Here is a 10321-nt window from a genome sequence, read left to right on the forward strand (position 1 = left end):
TTTGACAGCCATCCAGTGGCCTAACAAGTAACAATTGCCTTTGAGTAGATTAAGCGAAGGCGCTCGAGCAGCACCGATAATGTCAGCTGTGGCCGCTCGTCAGTCAGCTCTGCTTTATCGTACCGCAGATCTCAAGTTTAATTATCATTTCGAGCCTCGTCACATTCACCTAGAAAGCTCACTCAGCAGGGCCCCTTCCTTACCTTGTTCTAAAATCATACCCACTTAAAACCCAGCACAGTGCAAAATCACTATTTGTTCATTGTCATGCTGCCTCTCTGTTGTACAAGACCAAAAAATTGCTATTTGCAGATAACCGGAGAACAAATACAGTATGCCAAGATGTCATATCTATGCAACGTCTTAATCAGTTTTCCATTAGGCTGAGTGAGCTGGTCTTATCTTATAACAGAGGTGGCAAGCACGTCTGGGCTTTACTAGCCATGCTCCGCTTCCCAGCCAGTGGGATTACATCTGACCGAGACCTCCAAATAAGCGCAATAGATCCCACCATGCAGCAAGTGTCTCTGTTAACACAAATAAAGGCACAGATAAGGTAATCCACTGGCTGCTATGGATCCTGCAGACTGTCTTCAATAGCAGCCTTTGACGTTTCCTTTTTCCCCCCAGGGTCCAATCAATTCATTGGGAGGATGCAGGATTTCAGATTTTATCCCCAGACTTTAACCAACAGGTCAGTGGTATTGAAACATGGGTCTCAATCAGGGGTATAAAGCGTGTATCTGTGGCTCACTGTTGGAGCGAGGCCTTCCGTTTGGGCCAAAAACACTAAAGCGCAGTAATGCTAATTTCTGTTAGAGCTGTTATGGGATTTCTAACAGGATGTTAGCTGTAAGCTAACGATGGTGCATTGCTGTCATGTCAAAGCGTATTAAACTGAATTAAAATAATGTAGGAAAGGTTTTATTCTAAAAAGCAGTATGTATTTGTTAAATCTCTATATTAAATAAAGGCTATTGTCTAATGTTAATACTAACACAACACATTTTTATTTCTCTTATTAGTGTTAATCATTATATAGCAAGCATATTGCATGTAATCTCAACTCGTACCTTAAATCAAAAATTCTTGAATTCTAGTCTATAATAAATTTGCATCGAAACAATTCATAAAATAATAAAACTTTAATTTTAGTGTTTTCTATCATTTGAAAGCACCAGCTGCTTTTTACAACAGGTAAAAGAACAATACAATTGAAATGGCCCCTACCAAGATATTAGTACAGCTACGATGTCATTAATCATTCGAAAAATGTAAGTTTTTAAAAAAAAGTGTAACCATAACGATATGAAATAGAAGTGAATGCAAAATGTACATCAGCACATTTTTATGAATATTAATTTCTTCTGCTTGTGTGCACCGGGATGTCGCAGAGAGATAGAGAAAGTGTACTCCGGGCGACTCCCTCACCTCCACGCCCAGTCGTCCTGCCGCTGTCCCCCCAGCCACCCGAGAGTGCACCCTCTAGTGGAGAGGTACTGCATCCCCAACGCGGCTGACGACACCACCAACAACCGTGTGCTCCGCCTCAACCTGGATGCCCACCCACTACACTACATCAATGACAATGACATTGGCACCAGCTGGGTCTCCTCCATCCTCTCCACCCCAGAGAAACTGGATGAGGGAGTCACCATCACCATAGACCTGGAGAATGGACAGTATCAGGTATCTAACGGTCTCAGTGCTTCCATGGAGCTGCGCTTAGAGAAGATGACCTGTGAGATTAATAAGGGTTTTGCTGAAAATAGCTTTTTTTTGGGTTCTCAGTTATTCATTGTTTTGTTTTATAGCAGAGACTAACAATAACGTGTGTTGCTCTCAGGATGTTAGTATTTAATTCACTCCCAGAATTCCAGGAATCTTGGTTTGTCACAGTTTAACTCCATTAAAGAGAAGCCGAAGTCTGATTTAAAGGGGCAAGAAATCCCAAAAACAGATGACGTACACTGATCAGGCATATGACCACCATTCTGACAACCTCCTCGTTTTTCCGCTCACTGTCCACTTTATCAGCTCCACTGACCGTATAGCTGCACTCTGTAGTTCTACAGTTACAGACTGTAGTCCATCTGTTTCTCTGATACTCTGTTACCCTGTTCTTCAGTGGTCAGGACCCCCACGGACCCTCACAGAGCAGGTACTATTTGGGTGGTGGGTCATTCTCAGCACTGGAGTAACACTGACGTGGTGGTGGTGTGTTAGTGTGTGTTGTGCTGGTCTGAGTGGATCAGACACAGCAGCGATGCTGGAGTTTTTAAACACCTCAGTGTCGCTGCTGGACTGAGAATAGTCCACCAACCAAAAATATCCAGCCAACAGCGTCCTGTGGGCAGCGTCCTGTGGGCAGCGTCCTGTGACCACTGATGAAGGACTAGAGGATGACCAACACAAACTGTGCAGCAGCAGATGAGCTGTCGTCTCTGACTTTACATCTACAAGGTGGACCGACAAGGTAGGAGTGTCTAATAGAGTGGACAGTGAGTGGACACAGTGTTTAAAAACCCCAGCAGCACTGCTGTGTCTGTGAGGAATGGGTCACAAAAGATGTCACAGCACAGGGAACCACACCCTGCTGGTGAACGGCGTTGAATAGCTGCAGACCGTTCATAATCCACATGCTAATCCCTGTCCATTGTACAGTGGGCATACGAGCATTGGAACTGGACCTTGGAGCAATGCAAGAAGGTCACTTGATCCAAAGAGTCCCGTTTTCTTTTACATCATGTGGATTGCTGAGGACGTGTGCACTGTTTACCTCAGGAAGTGGTGGCATCGGGAGGCACTGTGGGTAGAAGACAAGCAAGTGGAGGGAGTGTGATGCTCTGGGCATTGTTCTGCTGGGAAGCCTGAGGTCCAGGCATTCATGTGGACATCAATTTGACACATGCTGCCTACCTAAAGAGTGTTGCAGACCAGGCATACTCCTTCATGGAAGTGGCTTTACCAGATGACATTGGCCTCTTTCAGCCACACTGCACACATTGTTCAGGAATCATCTGAAGAACCTTAAGTATCCAGATTCCCGGATTTCAGAAGAAGTCCAGTCCGCGGTGGCTCCACCACGCAACTTGCAGGACTTGAAGGATCTGCTGCTAATGGCTTACGGGTCTTGTAGAGTCCATACCTTGATAGGTTGGAGCTTTTTTGGTGGTACATGGAGGACCAGCAGTGTATGAGTGGTGGTCATAATGTTTTGGCTCACTGGTGTATGTAAGGGTATCTAAGGATTGGGTTATGTTAGTAACCGATTCGAAACATTTCAGCCCACTCTGCAATTCTCCCGACTCCACAGACTACCTGCATCGTCATTGCTGAGGTCTGTGGTTCAGATGTGTATGGCTTGCTCCTTTTGCTTACAAACAAAACTGGCAGTGCTCTCCTAGCCCCCCAGATGAGTGCAGTGCTCTCCCAGCCCCCCAGATGAGTGCAGTACTCTTGGAACAGTTATCCGAGTCTTAAAGCTGGAGACCTTAAGGCTTGTATGTTTGTCTCAGCTCCCTGAACGCCTTTTAGTTTGCAAATCCGGAGTCTTGAGACCCTCTCCGCTGTTCAAACAAGCAGACGCCAAGTTCTTTAAGTGTGTGCAAGTGAGAGTGAATGTCTAAGTTCCCTAGTCCTCTGCGTAGCTAAGCCATGCAGAGGAAAGAGTCCAGCTGAAAAGCGCTAGTGGATTTAGGCAGCTCTGTGGCATTCGAGTCTCCTCTCAACGACAGATAAAACACACCGTCACACAGCCTTTGAAATGTCCACTTAGTCAAAGCTGGGACCAGTTTCTCCACCAAAAAACCCTCTGAATTAGTTACAGAGAATGAGAGAGGAGGGGGAACGGGACCAAAGCAGGCAGGAGCCGGCTTCAAGCTGTTCTTCACAGCAGCGGTGCGCTCGAGAAGTCAGCCGAGCGTTGACTGTGGCGGTGCAGATAATAGATAATCCATTGCTGTTTAGTATTTCATGCATATTCCTCCGCCGTCTAGCGATTTAGCACGCTCTCCTTTGCAGGTTTTCTACGTGATTCTTCAGTTCCAGAGCGCCCAGGCCGAAGCGGTGCGGATTCAAAGGAAAACCAGCGGCGGCTCCGGATGGAAAGACTGGCAGTACCTGGCCAAAAACTGCAGCTTTTTTGGGATGGAGGATAACGGGCCTTTGGACAGGCCTGATTCTGTCAACTGTCTCCAGTTTCCCAGGTACTCACTCGCTCTCACACAAACATAAACACGGACACACACACCGGTAGTCCGCCCACAGAAGCTCCACGCGCCGATAAGAGTCCTTCAGCAAGTGTCTGGTGCCAGCTAAGCTGCATCAAAGTGGGCCGAGACAAGGTTCCATGTTTGATGGAGGCAGTGGATTGTGGGCTAGCAGGAAGTCTAAGAGCTTTGGGGGATCTGAGGCGAGAGAGTGGGCAAATCTGCTGCTCTTGGCTCCACTCCAATCCGGCCACTTCAGAGCTCTGCTGGCTGAACCACGAGAACAGGAGTTACTTAGCTGCTTTGAAACCAACACACACTCACACTAGAGCTGGGCGATGTATCATCTCTGCCAGTGTTCCAGTACTGATGTACAGATTTTTAGACAGATGAACTTGTATGCCCTTTTGCTGGGTGCTTCAGATATCGTCGCTGTCCAGTTAAAACACATGTATCTTCATTTTTCTGCATCATTCCAACACACTAGCGGTCCTTCATGATGTGTGAACATTTCATGATGATTGGACAAGTAGAAATGCTACAGAATCACTTGAAGTGAAGCCTTTTTACACTACAGGACGACACAAACACGCTTACCTTTCAATGTAAGTTAAAGTTGGAAATCTGATTTCCGTCTTTTAGGGCAGTGAGCAGTAATAGCAGTTGCTTCTGACCCACCGTAAGACACCTGGGTATGTATGGTGCTGTGCAAAAGTCAGAGACCGCCCTTCATTTATTTGATGTCTATTCCGAGTACATTAAGTACAAGTTCTTTTTTTCAGGAGATTGAAAACCATAATAGGCTCTTACCAGTCTGAAAAGAAAAACACGAAGTAAAGCCTTGTGCATGTTTTATGCGGTAAACACATGGCAGCACACAGAAAGCTCCAGTTCTTCACTCTGAAATTAATAAAATCTTTTACAGTTTCCAACGTAAAACCTCTGCTGGTGGATTTAAACAAGCCCTCTGTTTCCCGAGGCCTGGTACTGGGCTCTTTGGGTTCATGTTGTTAAGATATAGAGAAAGTGCAACTGTGCAGGACCTGGTAGACCAACAAGACGGTCACCCTCATATAAACAGTACTCAAAGCCTGGAGAGAGGAGAAAATCGAGCTGCTCTTGCTTCAGATCTGAAAATATACACACACGTTTCTGTCCATCCTTCCATTAGACAGTGTTATGGGTCTGAGATTAAGTGTAGCTGTCAAGAAGCTCTTACTGAGAAAGTGAAGTAACCAAAACCAATTAAACAAAACCTGCTGGTGTTCCCAGAACAACGGACTGACCGCCCCAGAGTCCAGACCTCAACATCACTGAAAGTGGAAGCACAGAATACAACTTGTAAGACTGGAGGTGTGGAAAAATATCCTTGCAGGTTTCTTTAAAAAACTGAAGGCCAGTCTAACGAGAAGAATGGAAGCTGTAATGAAGACAAAGAGTCGACACACTAAATACTGTAGATCTTATATTTAGTTGTTGAGGCTTCAGAGTAATTTTGTTGTTAAATCAATTTCTTCCTGAAGCAGAAATGGAAATCATTCAAATGAAAGCTGGTTTCTGACTTTTAGACAGTATTGTAACATCTGTACCAGTATCTTCTTTAGTGGAATATTGTTTGTTGGGTCCTTTAAATACGTTGGAAACGGCCGTTTCCAGCACAAAACCAAATAAATAGTGATTTTCTTTTCTGAAGGCCTGATTTCTAACTTCCGTCATTTATAACGCTGTGTAAGACTCCCTTTGTTATAATTTTAAGAGAAGCAGAACAGGTTGAAAAGACTCATTAACTATAGATCAGGCTTTAAAATTACAGCATCGTCTGACGCTGTGAATCGAAAATATTTTGGAAATATGATACTATTGTGATTTTTATCAGTACTGGCCAGTAATGACACACATTCACAGACAAACAGGCCCACAATGCCTCTAATCTGGGTCGAAGGCTGCTGCACCACAGGGGACTTTTCTGACTTCTCTTTTTTATTGTCATAAAAGACGTTATGCTTGAAAGAGAAAGGATAGTGTCCCAGGTGTGGCAGCACACTGACATAATGCACATCGGTTTGATGTGGGTCGTATTTATTTTTAAAGCTGGCCGTTATGGCAACGCTTCCTTGGGGCGATGCAGTGCAGGCCAGATGTTGTAACACCTTAAACGCCTGAATATTTCAACACTAAAGCAGGCTGCTACCTGTCGTGGCAGGGTGGCCTGCTCCTAGCGTGTTCTGTCAAGTCACGTCAAGCGAGAGAGCAGAACTTCTTTGAGGAGACAGAGATGTTAAATCCACGCTTTGTTGTAAGTTTTACTGAGGATGCACCATTTCTGTTAAGTGTTGTTGTGATATTGTACGAGTTATTTCCAGCCGCTCAAGCCATTCATACCAGACATCCAAAGAACATTCACTATATTTCCAAAAGTATTCGCTCGTCTGCTTCACACACATATGAACTTCAGTGATGTCCCATTCTTAATCCATAGGGTTTAATATGTCGGCCCACCCTTTGCAGCTATAACAGCTTCAGCTCTTCTGGGAAGGCTTTCCACAAGGGTTAGGAGTGTTTATGGGAATTTTTGACCGTTCTTCCAGAAGCACATTTGTGAGGTCAGACACTGATGTTGGACGAGAAGGCCTGGCTCACAGTCTCCGCTCTAATTCATCCCAAAGGTGTTCTATGGGGTTGAGGTCAGGACTCTGTGCAGGCCAGTCGAGTTCTTCCACACCAAACTGGCTCATCCACGTCTTTATGGACCTGCTTTGTGCACTGGTGCCCAGTCATGTTGGAACAGGAAGGGGCCGTCCCCAAACTGTTCCCACAAAGTTGGGAGCGTGAAATTGTCCAAAATCTCTTGGAGCTGAAGCTTTAAGAGTTCCTTTCACTGGAACTAAGGGGCCGAGCCCAACTCCTGAAAAACACCCCCACACCATGATCCCCCCTCCACCAAACTTTACACTCAGCACAATGCAGTCAGACAACTACCGTCTCCTGGCAACCGCCAAACCCAGACTCGTCCATCGGATTCCCAGACGGAGAAGCGTGATTGGTCACTCCAGAGAACCCGTCTCCACTGCTCTAGAGTCCAGTGGCGGCGCTTTACTCCACTGCATTCCACGCTTTGCATTGCGCTTGGTGATGTAAGGCTTGGATGCAGCTGCTCGGCCATGGAAACCCATTCCATGAAGCTCTCTACGCTGTTCTTGAGCTGATCTGAAGGCCACGTGAAGTTTGGAGGTCTGTAGTGATGGACTCTGCAGAAAGTCGGTGACCTCTGTGCACTACGCCCCTCAGCATCCGCTGACCGCTCTGTCATTTTACGTGGCCGACCACTTCGTGGCTGAGCTGCTGTCGTTCCCAATCGCTTCCACTTTGTTATAATCCCACTGACAGTGGACTGTGGAATATTTAGTAGTGAGGAAATTTCACGACTGGACTTGCTGCACAGGTGGCGTCCGATCACGGTACCACGCTGGAATTCACTGAGCTCCTGAGAGCGACCCATTCTTTCACTAATGTCTGTAGAAGCAGAACACCTGAATTCAGTGATTTGGATGGGAGAGTGAAGACTTTTAGCAATACAGTGTAGCTGAGCTGAAGCAGTTCTGTGAGCTCCAGTATTCCTCACACACATTTCTTGAATTACTATCACAAAATGTGCGTATGTACTCAGAATAGGATATTTTCATACAGGTCATGTAGCCCTAGTTTTTGCAATAGGTTTTTACTGTAGTTTTTATTTGTAGTGTTAAAATGTTTCTCTCTAATGAGAGAGTGAGCGTGAGAGAGACCAACAAATCAAACTGAACAGGAGACGGAGAGACAGCGTGAGCATATGGGGGCAGTAAATGTAGGGGCAGCAGACAGCGGGCGATGGAGGTGGAATATCCAGCCCTGCTTTGTCCTGGTTAAGTCTGTAAGCATTAAGAGTCAGGCACAGAGAGGAGCGAGGCCTGGCTCTGTTCTGTGGCGGAGGCTGAGCGCTGAATAATGCAGAAGGTTCCCGCACCTGTCCCAGCCCGGTGGAACCGCCTGACGACCCATCTCTCGCACGGCCCTCAGCCCTTCAAACCGCTCTCCCAAACTCTCCGGCTCTGCTGTGCCTTTTAAAGCCACGCTGTGCTGTTTTGTTTTGGTACTCAGTTCTTCAAAGAGAGCAAGTTTTAGTTTCAGAACTGTTTTAAGTTTTTGGTTTGTTTCATTTTTAATGAGAGACGGCTTTAATCTACAATGTCAAGCCAGAAAAAATGTTCCTGACTGTTTTTCTTCCTGGATTGTCTTCCCTTTTTAAATGTCTGATCGGTGTGTAGTAATTTTCAAAACAGCTTTGTCTTGAAAGTGTACAAGATAACATTCATGTTTTTACGCTCATTGTTCATTTTGTCAGCTCCGCTTACTATATAGGTAGAAGTAACACTGACGTGATGGTGTGTTAGTGTGTGTTGTGCTGGCCTGAGTGGATCAGACACAGCAGCACTGCTGCAGTTTTTAAATACTGTGTCCACTCACTGTCCACTCTACTAGACACTCCTACCTTGTCGGTCCACCTTGTAGATGTAAAGTCAGAGACGACAGCTCATCTGCTGCTGCACAGTTTGTGTTGGTCATCCTCTAGTCCTTCATCAGTGGTCACAGGACGCTGTTGGCTGGATATTTTTGGTTGGTGGACTATTCTCAGTCCAGCAGCGACACTGAGGTGTTTAAAAACTCCATCAGTGTTACTGCAGTGCTGAGAATGACCCACCACCCAAACAGCACCTGCTCTGTGAGGGTCCATGGGGGTCCTGACCACTGAAGAACAGGGTAACAGAGTATCAGAGAAACAGATGGACTACAGTCTGTAACTGTAGAACTACAGAGTGCAGCTATACGGTCAGTGGAGCTGATAAAGTGGACAGTGAGCGTAGAAACAAGGAGGTAGTCAGAATGTTACGCCTGACCGGTGTATGCTGATAAAATACTATTGATACAGATATGCAGATACAGTCAAAACTGTTATATATGGGTCATTCCACCCTTGAACATATCATGGTCATGCCATGGGTTTCCATAAAAACACAGTCAAGCAGAAGCTGCAGTTCAGCTGTTACAGCTGTACAAAGTTTTGCTCTAATTGGTTTTAAGTTAGGGACTTTTAAAGGTTTCCCTGTGAGATTCCTAAATGCATCTAATTGGCTTTTTTCACATTTACAAGTCAAACCTTTTTTTAGTTTGGTCTGTTTTGACAGGTGTGCACAGTCCAACCACACAGATGTGCACCAAGCAAATGAATTCGAGAGAGTAGAGAACATATTCTAAGGGATGTGAGGCCAGGTGGACTCTCCTCATCTGCTCATACCACAGGTTCCCTATGGAGTTTAGGAGAAACCTTGTGGGCTTTTTTTCTTGTAGTCATAACCAACAACCTTTCATAGCACATCTTTGCTGTATTCTCTAGTGTTGCTCACTGGTGAATGATGGTGAATGATGAATAGAATTTTATCCTGTGTGGCACCTCATTTTTATACTCCAGTGAAACAAAGCAGTCCTTTCTTTGCTGCGAGTTCAGTAATACCTGGGCTCAGATTCTGAGCTGCTGTGCTGACGTTAGATGTTTGTTGGTTGAACTGCAGCTGAAATGCATTTGGTCATATGACTGTAACCTCTGCCCCACAGTTGATTGTTGGGGTAGGAGAGTTGGAGCGCTGGATGGGGTTTGACACATGGGGTCTACAGTGTCAGTGAAGAGAGTTTTCATTGATGGCTTAAGTGTCTTCAGAATGACTATATTCTCAAATATACGTCTTCAGGTTACTTGAACTTCTGTTTCATACATCTCGGTTTACGGCTGCTTATATGGAGCTATAATGTTTCTCCCGTCTCTCCTTTCCTCAGCGATGTCCCTTACTCTCGCGGGAACATCACCTTCAGCATGCTGACCCCAGAGCCCAACCTCCGCCCTGGCTACAACAACTTCTACAACAGCGCCACCCTGCAGGAGTTTGTGAGAGCCACACATGTGCGAATCCATCTGCAGGGGCAGTACCACACACGAGGTGCTCACGTGCCCTTCCGCCATCGCTATTACGCAGTGGACGAGATCACCATCAGTGGCAGGTCAGGGTCCTCCTTCCCCT

The 10321-nt window shown here is 45.7% G+C and overlaps 1 protein-coding gene across 1 annotated transcript in view; it reads left to right on the top strand.

Annotated features, from left to right (window-relative positions):
- The window catches only part of ush2a (Usher syndrome 2A (autosomal recessive, mild)), a 387029-nt gene that overhangs the window by 25437 nt on the left and 351271 nt on the right, over positions 1–10321 (top strand). The window contains exons 5-8 of the mRNA XM_037541699.1: positions 631–694; positions 1395–1689; positions 4024–4208; positions 10080–10301. Coding sequence (XP_037397596.1) covers positions 631–694; positions 1395–1689; positions 4024–4208; positions 10080–10301 — 766 coding nt within the window. The remainder of the gene's footprint in view (positions 1–630; positions 695–1394; positions 1690–4023; positions 4209–10079; positions 10302–10321) is intronic.

The sequence above is a fragment of the Pygocentrus nattereri genome, chromosome 10 (assembly GCF_015220715.1).
Source record: "Pygocentrus nattereri isolate fPygNat1 chromosome 10, fPygNat1.pri, whole genome shotgun sequence".
Lineage (NCBI taxonomy): Eukaryota > Metazoa > Chordata > Actinopteri > Characiformes > Serrasalmidae > Pygocentrus > Pygocentrus nattereri.